Source organism: Schistocerca americana, chromosome 2 (assembly GCF_021461395.2).
Source record: "Schistocerca americana isolate TAMUIC-IGC-003095 chromosome 2, iqSchAmer2.1, whole genome shotgun sequence".
Classification (NCBI taxonomy): Eukaryota; Metazoa; Arthropoda; class Insecta; order Orthoptera; family Acrididae; genus Schistocerca; species Schistocerca americana.
Window position 1 is genome coordinate 488768658 of NC_060120.1, and position 26086 is coordinate 488794743.

The window sequence follows — 26086 nt, forward strand, 5'->3', positions numbered from 1 at the left end:
AAATCATGATGGTAACTGGTACTTTGGACAGGTAAAAACAATATTCAATGATGAAGAAGATGCAGAAATTCTATTTCTACATCCTTCAGGACCAGCTGCATCATTTTATTGGCCTGAAAGAGAAGATTCTTGCATAGTGCCTTTGGAGCACGTAGTCTGTGTAGTAGACACACCTCAATCAAGCAGCGCTGGAAGAATGTATTACTTCAAAAAAGACTGTATCAAAAGAACTGAAAGCTCTTGGATGAAGTGGAAAAACAGTTTGAATCAGCATTAATGTTTATTAAAAAGACAAAATTACTCAAAAAATTCAATGTTTCAAGCAATCAGTTGGGTTATACATAAGTGTTGTAAGAACACTATCTTTGTACATAATTCTAATGTAATCTGCTATAATTAATAAACATGTTAAAAAGCCATCATAATTTTTGTTTTATCAAGTAGCCTATATGTTTAAGAGTAAATTAAAACAAATTTGAGCATTCTATCAGGTCTGAGACTCTAGATATTGCAATTCTTATAAAACAAAACATCTGTTAAAAAAAAGAAAAAATACATATATATATTTTTTTCATAGAAAATATTAATATATTTTAATAGTATCATTTTTATCTTCAAATATGTATAATAAATAAACTTGCTGCAAAAATTCATGATGTTATCTAAAAGAGTTTTTAAGATAAGCAATTTTAAAGTTTTGAATACAAATTAAATTTACCATTTCCAAAGGTTCGGCAAACGCAAAACATAAAAACTTTAAAAATTTATAAAAAAAAACTATAAGAGATACAGCAAAAAAAATTACAGGTGTTGTCAGGATGGTATTAGAACCATTTGAGCCAAATTTCATGAAAATCTAAGGAGGTGGGTGTAAAATTTATTTTTTATTGGGTGATTTGATATGGAATGACCCTAGAACAACTTTCCTGTCTTGATATTTTAGTCATGAATGTTTAGCAAAACTGGTCTGAGCCTGAATGTTTCACTATCTGTTTTTAAGAGACCACAAGGGTAAATTCAAAAGAGAAGTTCCTGTACCACACTGCATCAAAGTGAAGTGTATTAGACTTCTGGGTGATGAGAACATAGATTATTATGTAGACACTGTTAGAGATCAATCCAAATTCTCATCTTGATGATACATTTACATTATTTATCAATTTACTTGCAGATAACCTTATAACTTGTTGACCTAAAGAAGTATAAAAATATAAAGCAAAGCCAGGAAACGTGAGCTCCCACTTGGACATAAATTTTTCACGTGTGACCTGCAAAGAATTAAAACTCTTAGTGATGATTTCTTATAACAAATTGAAAAATTGTGAAGCAAAGAAAGTCAAATACATATAGTTAATAAGCAAATACAGGTCACAAATCACATTAGCCACATGGGAGGTGGATAATGATTACATCAGTATCTCTCAAAACAAATGTAAAGCCACTTTAGATGTTTTCAAGACCCAACTAATTAGAATTAAGATTGGCAAAAATACTTCCTCTGATTCTGTTATCTCTCTAGACGTTTCAGTACTTTCTTCATTAATGTCTGTGATTCAAGCAATACTGCTGCAGATGAAAAAACCGTATATTAGACCTCATCCTGAATGCTGGCTATGATAGCAACTTCCTTCAACGATTTGAAACATTGTTCCTGCCTTTCGGTAGAGAGAGGTTAAAGTAAGCAATAGCAAAGTAATTCACTCAGTCAAGACATTTATGGTCTCTCCAACACAATGATAAAAAACATAGCACACCTACTACTTTCCTAATTAACTTGATATTTAGTAGTGGCCATTTCACTTCATCCTTAAAAATGTCAATTCTTACACCTCTACTCAGAAAAGGTGACAAGTCATGTCCTAATAATTGCCACCCAGCCCTCTCTTCTACCCATCCTTCAAAAGTAATAGAGTATTTGGTGCAGCTCCAAATCTATTTATTCATTAATCTGTGAACAAGTAACATTCAGAGTGGCTCATAATATGGTTTCACGACCAGTTTGTCAATGGTGAAAGCAACTGAAGGTATATATAACAAAGAGAAAGAACTCGATAGAATATGATTACAAGATTATTAGTGACTGTCTGGAGAATGTCACATTGTTTGGATATTTAGGAGTAATACAAAGAAGGGATATGTGGTGAAATGATCACTTGAGATCAGCATGAGAAATGGCGAATGAAAAACTTAAATTTGCTGGAAGGATTCTGGTAACATGTGAGTGCACTTGTGAAGCAAATTATGTACAATATGTGAATATGGTGTCCAGTGTTTTGATTCATTGTCAAATAAGAGTGACAGTTGTGATTTGATGAATCAGAAGAAAGCCTACACTGCTAGGATCATAATAGGATTGGAATAGCCCACACGAAAGTGAAACAGAAATGCTCAAGGATTTAAATGGGAATCCTTGGAAAAAAGACAAAATACGAGGGAAGATTGAAAAGTAACACACAGTAATTGGAAACACGGAAGCGTCCGATCCCGCCCGTCTGCTTTGACCCGTGACGTCACAAATATGACGGAAACGACCGTAAACCACGATTCCAATATGGTGCATATAAAGTCGTTATGTACACAAAAATACATCGAAAAACAAACACACACACTTCCAACAAAAAGCCCTATGACACAAACAGGACAAGTGCGGAAAATGGTGGGGTTTTTGGGTGGGGACAAACTAAATATAAACAAATTTAGACACCCACCCCCATACAAAACCACACAAAATGACGAAAAAAACCGACATCACAAAACTCCGCAAATACCACTAAACACAATATTATCTGGAATCGGACACTTCCCTTGACCTATATAGCTCAACAGCAGCTCCCAATCCCAAAAATTAGGATCAAACACTTCCCTTGACCTATATAGATCAAAAACATCTCCTGATACCAAAACCATCACACACAGCCACACATTGGGATCGAACACTTCCCTTGACCTGTACAGCTCAACAGCAGCTCCAGATCCCATAAATTGGGATCAAACACTTCCCTTGGCCTATATAGCTCAACAGCAGCTCCCAATCCCATAAATTAGGATGAAACACTTTCCTTGATCTATGTAGCTCAAAAACGTCTCCGATACCAATACCAACATTCACAGCCACACATTTCAATATAACACTTCCCTAGACCCCAACACACAACACATACATTAAAAACAAAAAAATAAAAACTTACCACAAAAAAAGTTCCTGCGCCACAAACTAGGTTGGCCACCACAATCTCTCTCTCTCTCTCTCTCTCTCTCTCTCTCTCTCTCTCTCTCTCTCTCTCACACACACACACACACACACACACACACACACACACACACACACACACACACAAAACCAATGAAAAAATACTCAACTAAAAGAAAGACCCGACCCACCCACACCTCAACAACCACCCCCCAACCAACCCAACCCCCCCCCCTTCATCCCAAAATAAAAAACCCATAAACAAAAACCAAATGCAACATAAAAAAATCTGTCACTCACTACAACTCAACAAAAACTTCAACAAAATAGATCCTCCACAACTAAAACACAAACCAACACACTCCCTCCCCCCCCCCCCCCTTTCACAAACATGAAATAAACCAACCACCCCACCCTGAGCCGCACCCACCCACCCACCTACCCAAGCCACCCTAACTAACCACTTTTGGCCTATAAATTTTTCTAACAGCCCTTAAAAAAACCCGAAAAACTCAGTAGCCCTCAGGGACACTCTTCTGCCAACAGTACTCGTCTAAATGAAGGTTGGAAGAGCACCTCTTTCCCCTCCCAAGAACTGACTTAACAGTCCCCCACATCCCCTCTACTGCATTTGTGCAAGCCCCTGTCTCATAATTTTTGAACTCTAAGCTATGGTTAACAACTAAATGATGGAATCCCCTCTCACCCAACCCCCCCCCCCCCCCCCCCCCAAATATGAAGAAAATGCATCTGAAACTACTGTGGACCCCGGATCTATGTACTCCTCAATTAACCCCACTAATTCCGCCATAGACCTCCCTTCCACAACCCTAAAAACACATTCAGAACACCCACTCCCCGGAACAACAGCCCCCCCCCTCCCCCACACCCAGACACCAACCACAGACTTACCCCTCCCATACTTCCTTTTCCCAAACTGCGACTTGTCCACCTCCACAACCACCCCATGCTCCTCTCCCCTCGCCCCCGCCCCCCCCCCCGCCCCCCCCCCCCCCCCCCCCCCAGCTTACCACTGTACTTAAGGAACTCGGAACACACTTCACAGCAAAAAGAAAACTATTCAAGCACACTCCTCTCACTCACACCAGTCTCATGCGTGCAAAAACTGTGTGGGGATCTATAACAAAAATAATAAGTCACCAGTACAATCTCGTGCATGCCCAACCTAGACTTCTCAAACCAGTAATCATGCCGTATGGAACGCCAAATGTCATCTTTTCGACAGCACCACATATAACTGTCCCTGGTTTGAGATGCCGGAACTTTAGCCAACTCCATTTCCTCACAACAAATAGAGCACTTCACAACCTCGGTAATTAAACCGAAAAGCTGCAAAAACTTTATCAGTTCCAAAGGAGTGTTCCCCATCATATCCCTCAGATGCGCACTGTTAATTTTATCTGTCTGATCCATTCCTGAACAAAAACAACAACCAATTAATTTTACTAAAATTACCACACAACGTACAGCGAACAACACTAAATTAACCTTCACACAAAACCACAAAATTGTTAACTCACTGAAACGACTTCCACTACAAACATAGCCTACACTCAAACAATTCTGGATAATGAGCAAGAGCAAACTGAGCCCATTACACCATGCAAACCCTGAACATACCACCAGAGGGCACAACAAATCACAACACAATGACATCTACAAACACACCATACTCACAAACCAAGCTCCGCACCGTCATGACGTCACACACCACAACACCCTTACGTCACGGGTCAAAGCCGACGCGTGGGATTGGACGCTTCTGTCAACCCCAGTAATTTTATTACCAAAAAGTTGAATAGGTAATGAAACAAAAAAATCACAAATGAACTTACATCTTTTGCCTACTTTTTTACATAGTCACCAACATTCTCAACACATTATCGCCATCGTTTTATCAGTTTCAATATGCCCTGTTGGTAGAAGTCCATTTGGTTGGAGTATAGCCACCTGTGGACTGCCAATTTCACTTCTGCATCTGTTGTCAGCCTGGAATTTCCTCATGGGACCAAACAGATGAAAATTCAGCAGTGCAAGTTCAAGATTCTGGAGCACCTCCCAACCAAATTTGGCAGTTTTCTCACAAATAGGAACAGCAACATGGGGATGAGCATTGTCATGAAGAAGTTTGACACCGTCAGCGTTTATGTTGGGGTGTTTATCGTGAAGGGCACGACGCAGCTTAACAAAAGCTTTAATGAAGCCTGCAGCATTCATAGTGGTCCACCAATGACATGCCGTGCATATCCTATAGCACTGTCACAAGCGCTTCACAGCAGATTGAGTCACTTTGAATTTTTTTGTATCCAACCAGCATGTTTCCACTCCATAGAGGGCTGCCTGGTGTCAGACAAGTAGTGGTAGGCCCACGACTCATCACCAGTGATGATTTCTTTCAGAATGTCATGCCCTTCTGCAGAGTAACGTGTTATGTGATCCAAGCTTGTCATCATTTGCTTGTGGTTATCTGTCAGGTTCTAATGCACCCATTGAGCACCAACTTTATGAAATTTCAGTGTGTTGTGAACAGTATCATACCTCCCACCGTAGGATACTTTGAACTGCTGCAATAAGATTTGCAATTCCACATGCCAGTCATTTGAAATTGCTGCCACAATGGCTCTGACATTCAGTGAGGTTGCAGCAGTTACCAGTTACCTGGAGTGTGGGGAATCACTAAGATTCACACGGCCCTCTTGGAAGAATATACACCACCTGGAGACATTGCTATGGTCCATTCAGTTGTCCCCATACATGCCATGCATGTTCCTGTGCACTTCATTAGGTTTATGCCCTTTGGCCCACAAATATTGATCTACATTTTACTGTTATTCACAAGTTGACAACAGTAACATGTGCTCCATGCTTGTTTCGTAGTTTGAGCTTTTCACGCTAGAGTTGTACATGAAAACAAGATACCCTATGTAGCGCAAACTTCAAAATGTATGGTATTGAAATTTCAACATTCCAGCTGCAAGAACAGGGGAGTAAAAAACTACTGTGTGATACTTTTCAATTCTCCCATGTGATTAACAAGGAATGCTGTTGAGTAAATTTAATAAACCTATATTTGGGAAAGACTGCATGTTGATTCTGCTGCCATCTACATCTGTGTGATTACTCTACTATTCACAATATAGTGCCTGACAGAGGGTTCAGTGAACCACCTGTCTCTCTAGCGTTCCACTCTCGAATGGCGTGCGGGAGAAACGAGCACTTAAATTTTCCTGTGAGAGCCCTGATTTCTCTTATTTTATTGTGATGATCCTTTCTTCCTACATAGGTGGGTGCCAACAGAATGTTTTCACAATCAGATGAGAAAACTGATGATTGAAATTTCATGAGACGATCCCGTCGCAACAAAAATCACCTTTGTTTTAATGATTGCCACTCCAATTCACGTACCATGTCTGTGGCACTGTCACCCCTATTTCATAATAATACAAACTGAGCTGCCCTTCTTTGAACTTTTTCGATGTCATCTGTCAGTCCCACCTGATACTGATCCCACAACACACAGCAGTACTCCAGAATAGGGTGACAAGCAAGGTGTAAGCTGTCTCTTTAGTAGACCTGTTGCACCTTTTAAGTGTTCTGCCAATGAACCGCAGTCTTTGGTTTGCCCTACCCGCAATACTACCGATGTGATCATTCCAATTTAGGTTATTTGTAATTGTAATCCCTAGGTATGAACTTACAGCCTTCAGGTTTGTGTGAATTACCACGTAATTGAAATTTAGCGGATTTCTTTTAGTACTCATATGAATAACTTCACACTTTTCTTTATTCAAGGTCAATTGCCACTGTGCACACCAAACAGATATCGTATCTAAATCATTTTGCAATTCATTTTGGCCATCAGATGACTTTTGTTGTTGTTGTTGTGGTCTTCAGTCGTGAGACTGGTTTGATGCAGCTCTCCATGCTACTCTATCCTGTGCAAGCTTCTTCATCTCCCAGAACCTACTGCAGCCTACATCTTTCTGAATCTGCTTATCATATTCATCTCTTGGTCTCCCTCTACAATTTTTACCCTCCATGCTGCCCTCCAGTACTAAACTGGTGATCCCTTGATGCCTCAGAACATGTCCTACCAACCGATCCCTTCTTCTAGTCAAGTTGTGCCACAAACTCCTCTTCTCCCCAATCCTATTCAATACCTCCTCGTTAGTTATGTGATCTACCCATCTAATCTTCAGCATTCTTATGTAGCACCACATTTCGAAAGCTTCTATTCTCTTCTTGTACAAACTATTTATTGTCCATGTTTCACTTCCATACATGGCTACACTCCATACAAATACTTTCAGAAACGACTTCCTGACACTTAAATCTATACTCGATGTTAACAAATTTCTCTTCTTCAGAAAAGCTTTCCTTGCCATTGCCAGTCTACATTTTATATCCTCTCTACTTCGACCATCATCAGTTATTTTACTCCGTAAATAGCAAAACTCCTTTACTACCTTAAGTGTCTCATTTCCTAATCTAATTCCCTCAGCATCACCCGACTTAATTCGACTACATTCCATTATCCTCGCTTTGCATTTGTTTATGTTCATCTTATATCCTCGTTTCAAGAGACTGTCCATTCCATTCAACTGCTCTTCCAAGTCCTTTGCTGTCTCTGACAGAATTACAATGTCATCGGTGAACCTCAATGTTTTTATTTCTTCTCCCTGGATTTTAATACCTACTCCGAATTTTTCTTTTGTTTCCTTTACTGCTTGCTCAATATACAGATTGAATAGCATGAGGGAGAGGCTACAACCTTGTCTCACTCCCTTGCCAACCGCTGCTTCCCTTTCATGCCCCTCGACTCTTATAACTGCCATCTGCTTTCTGTACAAATTGTTAATAGCCTTTCACTCCCTGTATTTTACCCCTGCCACCTTCAGGATTTGAAAGAGAGTATTCCAGTCAACATTGTCAAAAGCTTTCTCTAAGTCTACAAATGCTAGAAACATAAGTTTGCCTTTCCTTTATCTTTCTTCTAAGATAAGTCGTAGGGTCAGTATTGCCACACGTGTTCCAGCATTTCTACAGAATCCAAACTGATCTTCCCCGAGGTCGGCTTCTACCAGTTTTTCCATTTGTCTGTAAAGAATTCGCGTGAGTATTTTGCAGCTGTGACTTATTAAACTGATAGTTTGGTAATTTTCACATCTGTCAACGCCTGCTTTCTTTGGGATTGGAATTATTATATTCTTCTTGAAGTCTGAGGGAATTTCGCCTGTCTGATACATCTTGCTCACCAGATGGTAGAGTTATGTCAGGACCGGCTCTCCCAAGGCCGTCACTAGTTCTAATGGAATGTTGTCTACGTCCGGGGCCTTGTTTCGACTCAGGTCTTTCAGTGCTCTGTCAAACTCTTCACGCAGTATTGTATCTCCCATTTCATCTTCATCTACATCCATTTCCATAATATTGTCCTCGAGTACATCACCTTGTATAGACCCTCTATATACTCCTTCCACCTTTCTGCCTTCCCTTCTTTGCTTAGAACTGGATTTCCATCTGAGCTCTTGATATTCATACAAGTGGCTCTCTTTTTCTCCAAAAGTCTCTTTAATTTTCCTGTAGGCAGTATCTATCTTACCCCTAGTGATATAAGCCTCTACATCCTTGCATTTGTCTTCTAGCCATCCCTGCTTAGCCATTTTGCACTTCTGTCGATCTTATTTATGAGACATTTGTATTCCTTTTTGCATGCTTCATTTTCTGCATTTTTATATTTTCTCCTTTCATCAAAAAAATTCATTATTTCTCCTGTTACCCAAGTATTTCTGCTAGCCCTCGTATTTTAACCTACTTGATACTCTGCTGCCTTCACTACTTCATCCCTCAGAGCTACACATTCTTCTTCTACTGTCTTTCTTTTCCCCATTCCTGTCAGTTGTTCCCTTATGCTCTCCCTGAAACTCTGTACAACCTCTGGTTCTTTCAGTTTATGCAGGTCCCATCTCCTTAAATTCCCACCTTTTTTGCAGTATCTTCAGTTTTAATCTACAGTTCATAACCAATAGATTGTGGGCATAGTCCACAACTGCCCCTGGAAATGTCTTACAGTTTAAAACCTGGTTTCTAAATCTCTGTCGTACCATTATATAATCTATCTGAAACCTTCTAGTATCTCCAGGGTTCTTCCATGTATACAACCTTCTTTCATGATTCTTGAACCAAGTGTTAGCTATGATTAAGTTGTGCTCTGTGCAAAATTCTACCAGGCGGCTTCCTCTTTCATTTCTTCGCCCTAATCCATTTTCACCTACTATGTTTCCTTCTCTTCATTTTCCTACTGTTGAATTCCAGTCACCCATGACTATTACATTTTCGTCTCCCTTCACTACCTGAATAATTTCTTTTATCTCATCATACATTTCATCAATTTCTTCATCATCTGCAGAGCTAGTTGGCATATAAACTTGTACTACTGTAGTAGGCATGGGCTTCGTGTCTGTCTTGGCCACAATAATGCGTTCACTATGCTGTTTGTAGTAGCTTACCCGCACTCCTATTTTTTTTATTCATTATGAAACCTACTCCTGCCTTACCCCTATTTGATTTTTTATTTATAACCCTGTATTCGCCTGACAAAAAGTCTTGTTCCTCCTGCCACCGAACTTCACTAATTCCCACTATATCTATCTTTAACTTATCCATTTCTGTTTTTAAGTTTTCTAACCTACCTGTCCGATTAAGTGATCTGACATTCCACGCTCCGATCCGGAGAATGCCAGTTTTGTTTCTCCTGATAACGGCGTCCTCATGAGTAGTCCCTGCCCAGAGATCTGAATGGGGCACTATTTTACCTCCGGAATATAAGAGAATGCCATTATCAATTAATCATACAGTAAAGCTGAATGCCTTCGGGAAAAATTGCGGCTGTAGTTTCCCCTTGCTTTCAGCCGTTCACAGTACCACAACAGCAAGGCCATTTTGGTTAGCGTTACAAGGCCAGATCAGTCAATCATCCAGACTGTTGCCCCTGCAACTACTGAAAAGGCTGCTGCCCCTCTTCAGGAACCACACATTTGTCTGGCCTCTCAACAGATACCCCTCCGTTGTGGTTGCACCTACGGTATGGCTATATGTATTGTTGAGGCACGCAAGCCTCCCCACCAACGGCAAGGTCCATGGTTCATGGGGGGGGGGCAGATGACTTTACAAGATGGTAAATGACAGCATCATCTGCAAACAATCTAAGAGGGCTACTCAGATTGTCTCCTACGTACTTAATACAGATCAGGAACAATAGAGGGCGTGTAATGCTTCCTTGGGGAACACCTGATATTGCTTCTGTTTTACTTGATTATTTTCCATCTATTACTATGAACTGTGACCTGTCTGACAGGAAATCATGAATCCAGTCAGGACAACTAAGGCAATATTCCATAGGCATGAAGTTTGGTTAGAAGACATTTGTGAGGAACTGTGTCAAAAACCTTCTGGAAATCTAAAAATATGGAATCAATTTGACATCCCCTGTCGATAGCACTCATCACTTCATGCGTATAAAGAGCTTGTTGTGTTTCACAAGAACGATATTTTCTGAATTTGTGCTGACTCTGTGTCAATCATTTTCTTCGAGGTAATTCATAATGTTTGCACACAGTATATGTTCCAGAACCCTGCTGCAAATTGACATTAGTGATATGGGCCTGTAACTCAGCAGATTACTCCTATTTCCCTTTTTTGGTATTGATGTGGCTTGAGCAGTTTTCCAGTCTTTAGGTGCGGATCTTTCTGTGAGCAAGTAGTGGTATATAATTGCTAAATATGGAGCTATTGTATCAGCACTCTGAAAGGAACCTGGCTGGTATACAATCTGGTCCCGACGCCTTGCCTTTATTTAGTGATTTAAGCTACTTTGCTACACTGAGAATATCTACTTCTATGATTCTCATCTTGGCAGTTGTTCTTGATTGGAATTCGGGAATATTTACTTCGTCTTCTTTGGTGAAAGAGTTTTGGAAAACAGTGTTTATTAACTCTGCTTTTGTGGTAGTGTCATCAGTGACTTCACCATTGTTATAAGTGAAGTTATTGATTGCATCTTGCCACCAGTGTGCTTTATGTATTACCAGAATCTCCTTGGGTTTTCTGCCAGATTCCAAGACAGAGTTTTGTTGTGGAAATTATTATAAGCATCTCACATTGAAGTATGCGCTATCTTTCGAACTTCTGCAAAACTTTGCCAATCTTGGGATTTTGCGATCTTTTAAATTTGGCAAGCTTTTTTCGTTGCTTCTGCAACAGCGATCTGACCCATTTTGTGTACCATGGGGGACAGTACCATCACTTATTAATTTATGTAGTATAGGCTATATCTCTCAATTGCTGTTGATACTATCTCTTTGAAATCATTCCACATCTTTTCTACACTTATATGATCAGAATGGAAGGAGAGGAAACTGTCTCTTAAAAAGGTGTTAAGAGAATTTTTATCATTTTTTCAAATAGATGTACTTTGCATTTCTTTTTAATGGTTGAGGGTGTTATGCTATTCAGCCTAGCACCAGCTGCCTTGTGGTCACTAATCCCTGTAACAGTCATGATACTCCCTATTTGTCCAGGATTATTTGTTGTTAAGAGATCAGGTATGCTTTCTCAACCATTTATGCTTAGAGTGATCTCATGAACTAAGTGTTCAAAACAATTTTCTGAGAAAACATTCAGTACAGTTTCAGATGATGTTTTACACCTGCTGCCGGCTTTAAACGTATAATTTTTCCAGCCTATGAGGGTAGATTGAAGTCATCACCAACTATAAATGTATGATTAGGGTACCTATTTGAAATGAAACTAAAGTTTTCTTTGAAGTGTTCAGCAACTATATCTTCTGAGTCTGGAGGTCAGTAAAACAATCCAATTAATAGTGTAGTCTGATTGTCAAGTGTATTCTCTACCTACACTATTTCACAGGAACTATTTACTTCAATTTCGCTACAAAGTAAACTATTTCTGACAGCAGTAAACCCTCCTCCTCCAACTGTATTTAATCTATCCTTTCTGAACACTGTTAGGTTTGAAAAAATTTTGGCTGAACTTATTTCGACCTTTAGCCAGCTTTCCATACCTATAACTATTTGAGCTTCAGTGCTTTCTGTTAGCTCTTGGAGCTCTGGTTCTATCCCAGCACAGCTACGACAATTTACAAATACAATACCAATCATCTTTACAACTACCTTATTATGTTTTACCTGCTCCCTTTTAGACAAACATCCTTTCCGTGGTTTCCTGAGACCCTCTAACCTAAAAAACCATCCAGGCCCTTCCACACAGCCCCCGCTACCTGTGTAGCCACTTCATGTGTGTAGTGGACTCCTGACCTATTAAGTGGAACCTGGAAACCCACCACCCGATAGTGCAAGTTTAAGAATCTGCAGCCTACACGGTCATAGAATTGCTTGAGCCTCTGTTTCAGACCCTCCACTGGGCTCTGCACCAAAGGACCACAGTTGGTTCTATTGATGCTGCTGCAGATGGTGAGCTCCACCTTACTCTTGCAAGCAAGACTGGCAGTCTTTACCATTTCCGCTAGTCGAATCTCCTCCGATCCAAAGTGACATATGGCATTGGTACCAGCATGAGCCACCACCTGCTGTTGGCTACAAATTGTACTCTTCATGGCATCTGGAAGCACCCTTTCCATACGTCTGGGATGACTCCTCCCAGCATGCACACAGACGGCACACTGGCTTCCTTCCCCTCCGTGGCACCCATGTTCCTAAGGGGCCATATCATTATATATCTTGCATAGGGAGCATAAAAATAAGAGAAGAGAAAGATTAGGGCATGTAAAGAGACAGTCAGTTTTCTCTGCATAAATTAGAAATGTAATAGGGCTGTTTTTCACAGGAAATATCCTCTGCCAAGCACCAAACAGTGGTTTGGAGAGTACATGTGTATATGGGGAAAGGTGACAATTGTTTAAAGTACTGGACTCACATTTAAGATAAGTGTTGCTCATCCTGATTTTATTTTCCCGTTATTTTAGCACTTTAGTGAGTACTGTGATGGTTTCTTTCAAAGGGTGATGACCAGTTTCCTGCCTGACCCTTACCCAATGAAAGATTGTGCTCAGCCTGTAATAATGTTGATGGGGTATTAAACCCCAATTTTCATCTTTCTTTTCTAATATTTAGCTTTACTTCACAGTATGCTTTTAGATCATAAGTTGTAATTTTTGTTTTTGACACTTTATTTCTTTATTTCCTTTTCAGATCTCTTTGCAAGGAAATTTTAGCAAAGGAAGGTCTTGAACCACCAAGCAAATTCTTTGGTGGATATACAATATGTAAATTTTGTTTAAATCATTGGAAATCAGGACGATTTACAGTTAGAATTCTTCCTAGGGTAGTTCCTGGTAAACGAATGAAGAAAATAATTCGAAAAAAGCTCTCAGATACAATATCTCTGAACAAGCATGAGCTGCGTCTCTTTGAAAGATATGAAAAGAGCAACACCAATAAATTGGTAAGGTAGTAGTTGTTTGATATTTATCTATAATGCTTGCTGTAGGAGAAAAATCCAACTTGTGCTTGGTGAAACAAGTGCCAGTGTTATGTCTACTGTCTTTCATAGTGTACTCTGTGACAGGTTTATGTTATGTTAACTGTGTAAGAACTCTGTCCTTTTATCCAACTTGTCATCCACTAATATAAAAAGATTACTGTATTTCTCACACCGTTCATTGAAGTTTTCCATCAGCCTTGTAACATCCTGAACTGCCCTCTTGCCTTTACTCAACTCATTTTGAAACAGTCGGTTTCATATCTTTGTGGTTTCCACTGCAGAGAAAATTCCCCAATGTAATCTTTTATTGTTACCCTTTCATAATCTATCATAAGACAGATTACATCAAAGGAAGACTTGTCTGCCACCAACTTCAGTGGCTTTATAACTTATCGTAAGACATATTACATCAATGGAGGAATTGTCTGCTACCAACTTCAGTACCACAGAACGTGTTTTATGTCATTTGCATTACCCCAGCCAGTAAAAGTTACATAAAGGACTCCCCTCGAATTTTTCAGTATGGCGCAGCTGTAAGCATTAGGCTTACAACCGATCAGTTTGTTACCACAACCAGATATTGTTTTTCCACATTTGTTGGCTTCGCCAACTCACAACCAAAGTGTCACCTTCCAACCTAACCTAGGCCTCAGGCTGCCACATTTTAAACCCCTCCCCAACCACTCACAGCCCCCCAGCCTCCATTTGGTCTACTTGCTTTTATTGTTTCCGTAACTTTCTTTTTCACACTTACCATTTACTGCCATCATTTTTCATGTAAATTTTCCATTCTGTTATACTTATTTTCTTTTTCACTTCCTTTCCAATGGTATAGTAAAAGCTATTTACTCCCTATTATTTTCCTCATTCAATTTTGGATTCTGCTACCAGTTTGGTTTTATCTAAGTCTGTCCATTCAGTTGATCATTGTAGCACCTCTGATTTATTGACTGGCCTTCTCTACTACTTATAATTTCAAGTTTTCAAAACTCTTCTGTTACCAGCATTTCATTGTTGATTGCTACTTCATAGTGCTTTCCTATGTACTTCCTAACCCAGAGTTGAGGGAACCGTAAGTAATCAATGATTAGTTTTTTTTTCCCCACAATCTTTCTCACTTTTTTTCCAATACAGGAACCCAGATATCAGCAGTGTTGTGACTTGGTTGTTCATGTCTGTCTCTGTCGTTGCTCAGAAGTGGTTTAAAACTCCAGCAGTTTAAGATAGTGAGGAATTCAATTTTGTAAAAGAGCCCTATTTAAGAATGTTAAAAATCAGTCGTTTCTGCCAGGATTGTGATTGTTGGCCTTTTATTTGCAAACTGAAATCTCTGTCTTATACATCTTGCCACAAGCTTACAGTTATTATGATATGAGATTTCTAACAGTTCTGGGTCCAATTGATTTACTCAAAATGTGACAAAAAATCACTAGCATTACTTTGTGTTGTCTAGTATATTCGACTAAGTGAAGTAATCTTCGAAGATTCTGTGGATAAGGAGCTCACATTGTACCAATGTGATCAGAAAAATGTCTTCCTGTCACTGTTGTATTCTTTGTTTCTAAGAATAGTAGCCCTACCTTCATTTTTTGTGCAACAATCAGCTTTCCTTTATCTGTCATTATCATAAGCTCATGGTTTCACTCACTGTTCCTATCAACAGACAACATTATGTGGACAATTTGAAAGGTAACATGCCAGTGTTAAAGATTCAAAAACAGAATTACTTTTGACGATACTTTGTGCACCACCCTGTAATTTCTCACCTAATTTATGGCATGCATTCCTTTTATATTCCATTTCTACACTGTGGTTTGCTTGTCGTATGACAGTTAGCTATCTGCCACACACATATATCTACCTGACCCAGTCTTACAGAGAAATTTTCTAAGCCTATGCATTAAAAAAAAACCCCCCCCCATGAACCATGGACCTTGCCGTTGGTGGGGAGGCTTGCGTGCCTCAGCGATACAGATAGCCGTACCGTAGGTGCAACCACAACGGAGGGGTATCTGTTGAGAGGCCAGACAAACGTGTGGTTCCTGAAGAGGGGCAGCAGCCTTTTCAGTAGTTGCAAGGGCAACAGTCTGGATGATTGACTGATCTGGCCTTGTAACAATAACCAAAACGGCCTTGCTGTGCTGGTACTGCGAACGGCTGAAAGCAAGGGGAAACTACAGCCGTATTTTTTCCCGAGGGCATGCAGCTTTACTGTATGATTACATGATGATGGCGTCCTCTTGGGTAAAATATTCCGGAGGTAAAATAGTCCCCCATTCGGATCTCCGGGCGGGGACTACTCAAGAGGATGTCGTTATCAGGAGAAAGAAAACTGGCGTTCTACGGATCGGAGCGTGGAATGTCAGATCCCTTAATCGGGCAGGTAGGTTAGAAAATTTAAAAAGGGAAATGGATAGGTTGAAGTTAGATATAGTGGGAATTAGTGAAGTTCGGTGGCAGGAGGAACAAGACTTCTGGTCAGGTGACTACAGGGTTATAAACACAAAATCAAATAGGGGTAATGCAGGAGTAGGTTTAATAATGAATAGGAAAATAGGAATGCGGGTAAGCTACTACAAACAGCATAGTGAACGCATTATTGTGGCCAAGATAGATACGAAGCCCACGCCTACTACAGTAGTACAAGTTTATATGCCAACTAGCTCTGCAGATGACGAAGAAATTGAAGAAATGTATGATGAAATAAAAGAAATTATTCAGATTGTGAAGGGAGACGAAAATTTAATAGTCATGGGTGACTGGAATTCGAGTGTAGGAAAAGGGAGAGAAGGAAACATAGTAGGTGAATATGGATTGGGGGACAGAAATGAAAGAGGAAGCCGCCTGGTCGAATTTTGCACAGAGCACAACATAATCATAACTAACACTTGGTTTAAGAATCATGAAAGAAGGTTGTATACATGGAAGAACCCTGGCGATACTAAAAGGTATCAGATAGATTATATAATGGTAAGACAGAGATTTAGGAACCAGGTTTTAAATTGTAAGACATTTCCAGGGGCAGATGTGGACTCTGACCACAATCTATTGGTTATGACCTGTAGATTAAAACTGAAGAAACTGCAAAAAGGTGGGAATTTAAGGAGATGGGACCTGGATAAACTAAAAGAACCAGAGGTTGTACAGAGATTCAGGGAGAGCATAAGGGAGCAATTGACAGGAATGGGGGAAATAAATACAGTAGAAGAAGAATGGGTAGCTTTGAGGGATGAAGTAGTGAAGGCAGCAGAGGATCAAGTAGGTAAAAAGACGAGGTCTAGTAGAAATCCTTGGGTAACAGAAGAAATATTGAATTTAATTGATGAAAGGAGAAAATATAAAAATGCAGTAAGTGAAACAGGCAAAAAGGAATACAAACGTCTCAAAAATGAGGTCGACAGGAAGTGCAAAATGGCTAAGCAGGGATGGCTAGAGGACAAATGTAAGGATGTAGACGCCTATCTCACTAGGGGTAAGATAGATACCGCCTACAGGAAAATTAAAGAGACCTTTGGAGATAAGAGAACCACTTGTATGAATATCAAGACCTCAGATGGAAACCCAGTTCTAAGCAAAGAAGGGAAAGCAGAAAGGTGGAAGGAGTATATAGAGGGTCTATACAAGGGCGATGTACTTGAGGACAATATTATGGAAATGGAAGAGGATGTAGATGAAGATGAAATGGGAGATATGATACTGCGTGAAGAGTTTGACAGAGCACTGAAAGACCTGAGTCGAAACAAGGCCCCCGGAGTAGACAACATTCCATTGGAACTACTGACGGCCGTGGGAGAGCCAGTCCTGACAAAACTCTACCATCTGGTGAGCAAGATGTATGAAACAGGCGAAATACCCTCAGACTTCAAGAAGAATATAATAATTCCAATCCCAAAGAAAGCAGGTGTTGACAGATGTGAAAATTACCGAACTATCAGCTTAATAAGTCACAGCTGCAAAATACTAACACGAATTCTTTACAGACGAATGGAAAAACTAGTAGAAGCCAACCTCGGGGAAGATCAGTTTGGATTCCGTAGAAACACTGGAACACGTGAGGCAATACTGACCTTACGACTTATCTTAGAAGAAAGATTAAGGAAAGGCAAACCTACGTTTCTAGCATTTGTAGACTTAGAGAAAGCTTTTGACAATGTTGACTGGAATACTCTCTTTCAAATTCTAAAGGTGTCAGGGGTAAAATACAGGGAGCGAAAGGCTATTTACAATTTGTACAGAAGCCAGATGGCAGTTATAAGAGTCGAGGGACATGAAAGGGAAGCAGTGGTTGGGAAGGGAGTAAGACAGGGTTGTAGCCTCTCCCCGATGTTGTTCAATCTGTATATTGAGCAAGCAGTAAAGGAAACAAAAGAAAAATTCGGAGTAGGTATTAAAATTCATGGAGAAGAAGTAAAAACTTTGAGGTTCGCCGATGACATTGTAATTCTGTCAGAGACAGCAAAGGACTTGGAAGAGCAGTTGAATGGAATGGACAGTGTCTTGAAACAAGGATATAAGATGAACATCAACAAAAGCAAAACAAGGATAATGGAATGTAGGCTAATTAAGTCGGGTGATGCTGAGGGAATTAGATTAGCAAATGAGGCACTTAAAGTAGTAAAGGAGTTTTGCTATTTGGGGAGCAAAATAACTGATGATGGTCGAAGTAGAGAGGATATAAAATGTAGGCTGGCAATGGCAAGGAAAGCGTTTCTGAAGAAGAGAAATTTGTTGACATCCAGTATGGATTTAAGTGTCAGGAAGTCATTTCTGAAAGTATTCGTATGGAGTGTAGCCATGTATGGAAGTGAAACATGGACGATAAATAGTTTGGACAAGAAGAGAATAGAAGCTTTCGAAATGTGGTGCTACAGAAGAATGCTGAAGATTAGATGGGTAGATCACATAACTAATGAGGAAGTATTGAATAGGATTGGGGAGAAGAGAAGTTTGTGGCACAACTTGACCAGAAGAAGGGATCGGTTGGTAGGACATGTTCTGAGGCATCAAGGGATCACCAATTTAGTATTGGAGGGCAGCATGGAGGGTAAAAATCGTAGAGGGAGACCAAGAGATGAATACACTAAGCAGATTCAGAAGGATGTAGGTTGCAGTAGGTACTGGGAGATGAAAAAGCTTGCACAGGATAGAGTAGCATGGAGAGCTGCATCAAACCAGTCTCAGGACTGAAGACCACAACAACAACATGCATTAAAACTATAAAGTTCATTATGTCCACTGTGTGGTGAAGTAACTGTGCTACTGATGTTTTTACCCTCATTTATATTGTGTCATGTGCCAGGTGTTCTGATGGTATGTAATTCAAATCTGTTGATGATCAAGATCAACTTAGGCCCTGTCATCCAATGATGCAAATCTTAGAGAAAGACAAAAGTGTTCTTGACAACTTGCCTGTTAATTGTAATTCCTTGTTCAGATAATTTATTCCCATAAATAGCAAAACATGTTGTTCACCTTGATTTATGATATCTTTCTTAGATGCTGGACTGATATAGGATTGGAAGTATATACTTGTCACAAATGTATATGCAGAACTTATTAGATTGTGCAGCGTTGTATACAGTCTTTTAACTAGAAATAATGTCCCATTAATTTTTACACATTTAGCTGGTATCATTTGACACAGCGTCTCACTGTGCTGAGTATTCTCAGAACAAATGCAATGTGCTTGCAATGAGTTAATATTACTAGCAGCATTGTTCCCTTTCACAATGTGGTCCATCATAAAATTCTCCTAATTTCACATCAACTAGTGGAAGTATTCCAACTTATTCATTTATTTATGTAGGTACTTTCATGCTCAATGGACCATTTGCATGATAAATCATAATGACGTGGAATGATCATTTTACATTCACATCGGAAATAAATGTGCCTATGTGTTGAAAATTTATAGGTTTTTTTATTTTATTTTTTAAAAATGTTCAGAGGTAAGTAATTCTCACCCTCCACATTTTACACATTACAATAATAGTTACTCTTCTACAGAATAAAAGGAGTTGTCAAAGAGAAACATTTCTCAGTTTATTTTCAAATTTTACTTTACTGTCTTTCAGACACTGGATAAGCGGTTAAAAATTTCAGTTGAACCAGAGTGCACTTCTTTTTGTGCTAAATACAACTTTAATGCAGAGTAATGAATGTCATTTTTCTTTCTGGTGTTGTAATTCTGCATTATTCCTATCAAACTGCACTGGATTTTATATGGCAAATTTCATGAGGGAATAAATATATTGTGAAGCTGTAGTCAAAACACCCAACTCTTTAATCATATGTGTACAAGATAATTGTGGGCATGCACCACATATTATTCTTACAGCATGTTTTTGAACAGCAAAGACTTTCTTTCTTAAGGATGAGTAACCCTGAACATTATTCCATGTGACATTATTGGATGAAAATGAGCAAAATGTGTCAATTTACTGATTTGTTTCTCCCCGAGATTTGCTATGATTCCAAGTGCAAATGTGGCTGAACTAAATGTACATTCTCCAGTTTAAACCTAAGAAGTTTGAAATGTCCACCCTATTTATTATTTCTTCACTATGTGTTAAACTTATCATTTGTGTACTACCCCAAACTAAATATGGTGAGTCTTTTCAAAGTCGAGGATGAGGCTATTTGCAGAAAACCACTCAATTGTCCTTTTGAGAACATTCTGTACCATTTCTTCCGTTTAACTATGTACGCTTGGATTGATTACGATTTTAGTGTCATCTGCAAAAAGAGATTATTCTGCTTATTGTATATTAGACAGAAGATCGTTTACATGTATGAGGAACAATAGTGAACCTAAGATTGAGCCGAGGGAACCCGATATGTGATTTCTTCCGCATCAGAATAATGTCTCTGGACTACATTTGTTGAATTACTAAGTACAGCTTTCTGCATTCTTTTGGCTAGATATGGTGTCATCCATTGATTTGCTATACCATTAATCCCAGTAAACCTCAATTTATCTAGGAGAATACAGGGATCTCATGGTTAAATGCCTTAGATAGGTTCCAGAAAATACCAACCACTGCAATTTTATTATTTGATACTTGTTAAAATTTTTACCTTCAGTATTGTACCATTTCAGAATAATGTTTACAAGGATGGTTGTACTGAATCCTGAATTAGGTCCAGTATCCAAACTAAATTTCTCTTCCAGATCTATATGTTGCTTCCTGTTTTTCTTTCATAGTTAACTAAAATGGTTCCATATCTGCAGTGCAGGACTGGCATACTAAGCATCTTGGCTATACCTGTGTATGACTCTATCTTTTTCTTTTTTCATCTCGGCTATAAATCTGTTGAACAAACGACCCAGCATTTCACATCTGATCCAAAACCATCCTACATTCAAGAGGATACTGTAGTTTTTGCTGCTGTTACATTACATTAACATTTGTTCCGTAGATTGTGAATACGACATTCGGTAATGATGTTTGATGTGTCAGCTTAACATAAGTTTTCTTTGTGCAGAAATTCTTTTTCCTATTTCATATCTAAAAAAATTATCTAATCTTTTGCAATTGCTATTTCATATCAAAAAATTCATATGTTGAATAAAAGGAGTTGTCATTCAGAAATTCTTTTAATTTGTTTTTAAATGCTGGTTGGCTGTCTGTTAGACTTTCAATGCTCTTTGGTAGATGACCAAGGATTTTTGTGGTAGCATAATTCATCCCTTTCTGTGCTAAAGTCAGATTTAACCCAGAATAGTGACGATCATCCTTTCTTTTAGTGTTGTAGCTACGCACTTTGCTATTATTTTTGAATTGAGATGGTTTATTAATAACAAATATTCATAAGTGAATATATGTATTGTGAAGGTACTGTGAATTTCCCAAGTTATTTAAATAAATGTCTGCAAGGTGGTCTTGGGTGGGCTCCAGCTATTATTCTGATTACATGCTGTTGTGCAATGAATACTTTTTTCCTTAATGATGAATTAGTAGTCTAAGTTCCTGATATGTTTATCACCAAAATTTGCAGTAACCTTAATAGCATAAGCAGCAGAACCTAAATGTTTCAGCAGATTGTCAATGTGTTTCTTACAGTTCAATTTCTCATTGATATGTACACCCAGGAATTTTTGAATATTCTGCCTTAGGAACTGACTTCTGTTCGAAATCTATATTTATCAATGATGTTATGCCATTTACTGTACGGAACTGTATATAGTGTGTTTTCTCAAAATTTAGAATGTCCATTTGCAGTGAACCTTTTAATAATTTTTTGAAAGACGTTATTTTCAATTCTTGTTTGTTGGGTGTGATTACTATACTTATATCATCAGCAAAAAGAACTAGCTCTACATCTTCATGAATACAGAGTGGCAAGTCATTAAAATATGTTAAGAACAGTAAAGCACCCAAGGCTAAACCCTATGGGACTCCATTCTTGATAGCTCCCCAGTTAGTGGATTCTGCTGATTTTTGCAGACTGTGTGTACTGTTAATTTCAACCTTCTGCATTCTTCCAATTAAATATGAATTAAATCATTTGTTTACTGTCCCACTCATAGCACCAATCTTATGCTTATCTAGAAGAATTTCATGATTCACAGAGTCAGAAGCCTTTGAGATATTACAAAAAATCCCAATTGATGCTGTTCGATTATTCAGAGTATTTAATATTTGAGAAGTGAAAGCATATATATGGCATTTTCTGTTGAAAAGCCTTTCTGATAACCAAAACTGATATTTTGTTAGTACTTCATCTTTACAAATATGTGAAGCTATTCTTGAATACACTACTTTTTCAAGAATTGTGGATAAACCTATCAGAATTGAGGTTTGGTGGTAGTTGTTAGCATCAGACGTATCCCCTTTTTTTATGCAGTAGCATATTTCAGTCTGTCCGGAAAAGTGCCCGGTTTCAGTGAGCTACTAAGCATGTGGCTGAGAATATATTTATCTGTTGGGAACAAGCTTTTAATATTCTGTTGGAAATGCCATCAATTCCATGCAAGCTTTTACTTTTGAGTGAATTTAATATTTTCCTAATTTCAGGCGGAGAGATGGAGTGAATTTCAGTTTTATCAAATTGCATAGATATTGCCTCTTCCATGTACAGCCTTGTATTTTCTAATGAACAGCTGGATCCTATTTTCTCGACAACACACAAAAAAATTATTAAAAATATTTCTACTTCTGACTTTGTGTTTACAAACTTTTCATTCAGTTTGATATAAATAGTCCTCTTGTGCTCTTGGTTGTCTTGTTTCCCTTTTAACAATATTCCAAATTGTTTTAATTTCATTATCAGTGGTGCTTATCTCAGACCTAATGCACGTACTTCTGGTTGACTGTTTCTGGATCATTACTCCTTCTAGCTATAAGATACATTTCCCTTTTCTGTTTTCAAGGTATTTTTATCCCTTTAGTAAGCCATGGCTTTTTAGATGATTTCTTACAATTATTTTTCACTGTTCTCTTTGGGAAACTGTTTTCAAATCTACTCATAAAGGTATTATGAAACAGGTTAAATTTTAAATTAACATCAGGTTCCCTGTACACCTCAACCCAGTCTAAAGGTTGCAACCTTTCCCTGAAATTTGCAGTTGTTCAATAATTAATTGAATGCACTTTTTTGGAGGGCTGTAAAATCTACATTGACATCCCCAAAATAATAATCTGCTTCCCTGTGTCTGACAGATAGCACAACAAAGAATCCAAGTTATTAGAAGTAACTAAGAATTTTCCTACGGGGACCTATACACAGCTACAATTATAAAAGTACCATTATTTAGTTTAAGCTCACAGCCATGTGCTTCCGTATGTTGCTCTACACAAAATTGTTTAGTTTCTAAATTTTTTGCGCTATGGTAAGTTTAATATATACTGCAACTCCTCCTCTCTCCATAGGCTCTACTTACATGTGATGAAAGCTTATATTCACCAAAATTTGCCTTTTCATACCTGTGGCTGTGCAATGTTCCATCCTCAGTTTCTAAATCTTCTAAACAAACAAGAAACTCATCTACTTTGTTTTTTAATCCCATGATATTCTAATGCAGTATACTAACATTATTGTTCTGTGTACTTATATAAGAATCTTGTGATACTTTAACATCTCAAGTACTTGCTTGTCTGAGTTTCTCGTTAAGCTTAATTTCGTTCAATGTTGAATCCTTGGACACTGATCTTAGCCTGAAAAAGAGGTACTCCCATGAGCTTCAGTGCTACCCACCCCAATCCCCTTCCCCCCTGCGGGTTCGGGGGTAAGAATAGGCCCGCGGTATTCCTGCCTGTCGTAAGAGGCGACTAAAAGGAGTCTCAAACGTTTTGGCCTTATGTGATGGTCACCTGTCGGGTTTGACCTCCATATCTCCAAATTTTTCCGAAGAGCGAACCGATTGCAGAAGGGCGCCTTACTTGGTGCATTGTGTCCATCTTGCGTTGAGAACTTTCGCCAGCTTATTCATCGTTGCATTGCAGTCCTGCCCGCTCTCCATCTCTTGGGCATGGATACGCTCCTGCGTGCACTTCCTGCCCAGCAATGTGCAGGGCCACTTTCTATGCTGACAGCGACCATGGACCACATGTCACCTAACATCCAGCACGGTAACCAGTCCGTTGTGGTGGGGCCGCCATGTACCCTGTTGGTTGTAGCCCCCTGACCACACAGGGATCGCTCTACTGATGCCTGCGCTGTTAACTCCCCACGTATGCCAAGGAGTAGATGCCCATCTCCCTGGGGCATCGGGACTCCCGGCAATGGCCATCCTGCCAGGTGGCCTTTGCTGTGGCTGGGTGGCGCCCGTGGGGAGGGCCCTTGGTCAGAGTAGGTGGCATCAGGGTGGATGACACGCAGTGAAGCGTGGCACATCTTCTCTTGCTGGTGGCCAGCCACCAGCAGTCTCTAAGCGTTCGAGGACCCATTTTAAAGGTAACGTTTATGACCCCAAATCGTTCCCCTCCCTTGCCACACCATGGGAGGAACGAAAGGCATTGAATGAAAGTGAGACGTATTCGCCCAGATATCTTGTCTGTACCAGAGCTGATGGGGACACTTTTATGTCCGTGAAGCCTCAGTTCTTTGTAGAGCATTTAGAGGACAAGTTTGGGGAGGTGGAGGGCTTGTCCAAGATGCGGTCCGGATCGGTGTTGATAAAAACAGCATCCCCCGCCCAGTCGGGGGCCTTGCTCGCTTGTACTAAGCTGGGGGATGTCTCCGTAACTATCATGCCCCATAAAAGTCTGAATATGGTCCAGGGCATTATCTTCCACAGGGATCTCCTTTTACAGTCCGATGACGAGCTGCGCGCCAACTTGGAGCGACGAGGTGTCCATTTCGTCCGGCGCGTCCACTGGGGTCCGAGGGATCGTCAAGTTGCCACCGGTGCCTTCATCTTGGCCTTCAAGGGTGACACGTTACCTGAGAAGGTCAAGGTGATGGTGTACTGTTGTGATGTCAAGCCCTATATCCCTCCCCCGATGCGGTGCTTCAAGTGTTGGAAGTTCGGCCATATGTCTTCACGCTGTGCTTCCGACCTCGTCTGTCGCGATTGCGGTCGACCATCCCATCCTGATCATCCCTGTGCCCCGCCTCCAATCTGTGTGAACTGTGGTACCCACCATCCGCCTTGCTCGCCAGACTGTCCGATTCTGCAGAAGGAGAGGAAGATCATGGAAATCAAGACTCTCGACCGCCTGACGTACACTGAGGCGAAGGGGAAATATGATCGGCTTCATCCAGTGCGCATGACATCTTCTTATGCCGCAACTGTCACTACTGCTACAGTTCCATCCGCTCCAGTCAGCTATCAGAGTCGAAGGCCCACACCTGCCCCCTTGATGGTGGGGGGCACTAAACTCACTGTTGCTCCTGCTCCATCTACTTCAGGAGCAACACCCCCCAACCATCGGGGACATCAGTTCCCCCTTCCCAGCCGGAGAAACATAAGTCTTCTTCGGCTCCTCTTGCCAGGAAGGGATCCCTTGGGGATCTATCTTCGCAAGTTCCGACCGGTACAAAAGCGGACAGCCGCAAGTGTCTCAAACAACCACCGGTCCCTGGTCGTAGGGCCTCACGGTCGTCGTCTGTCCCTGAGACTGACCCAGTGAAGCCCTCCCAGCCTGACCCACCAAAGGCACAGCGAGAGAAACAGAAGAAGAAGAAGAAAGTCTCCAAGGCTAACGACGTTGCAGTGGCACCCATCCCACCGCTTCCTACAAGCTCTGCGTTGGAGGACGAGGTGGAGATTCTGGCGTCCGCTGAGGACCTCGATCTCGCCGGTCCCTCAGACGCCTTGGATAGCGTTAGCACCGGTGCTCAATTGGAGGCAGCAGGTGACCCAGCGGCGTAATCTGCCTTCCAAGTCCCGTGACGCCTTTCTTAGACATGGAC

At 40.1% G+C, this 26086-nt stretch overlaps 1 protein-coding gene across 1 annotated transcript in view; it reads left to right on the forward strand.

The window, feature by feature from the left end:
- LOC124595999 overlaps positions 1-26086 on the forward strand; it is a 41462-nt gene that overhangs the window by 4247 nt on the left and 11129 nt on the right. Inside the window, exon 2 of the mRNA XM_047134945.1 lies at positions 13438-13690. Coding sequence (XP_046990901.1) covers positions 13438-13690 — 253 coding nt within the window. The remainder of the gene's footprint in view (positions 1-13437; positions 13691-26086) is intronic.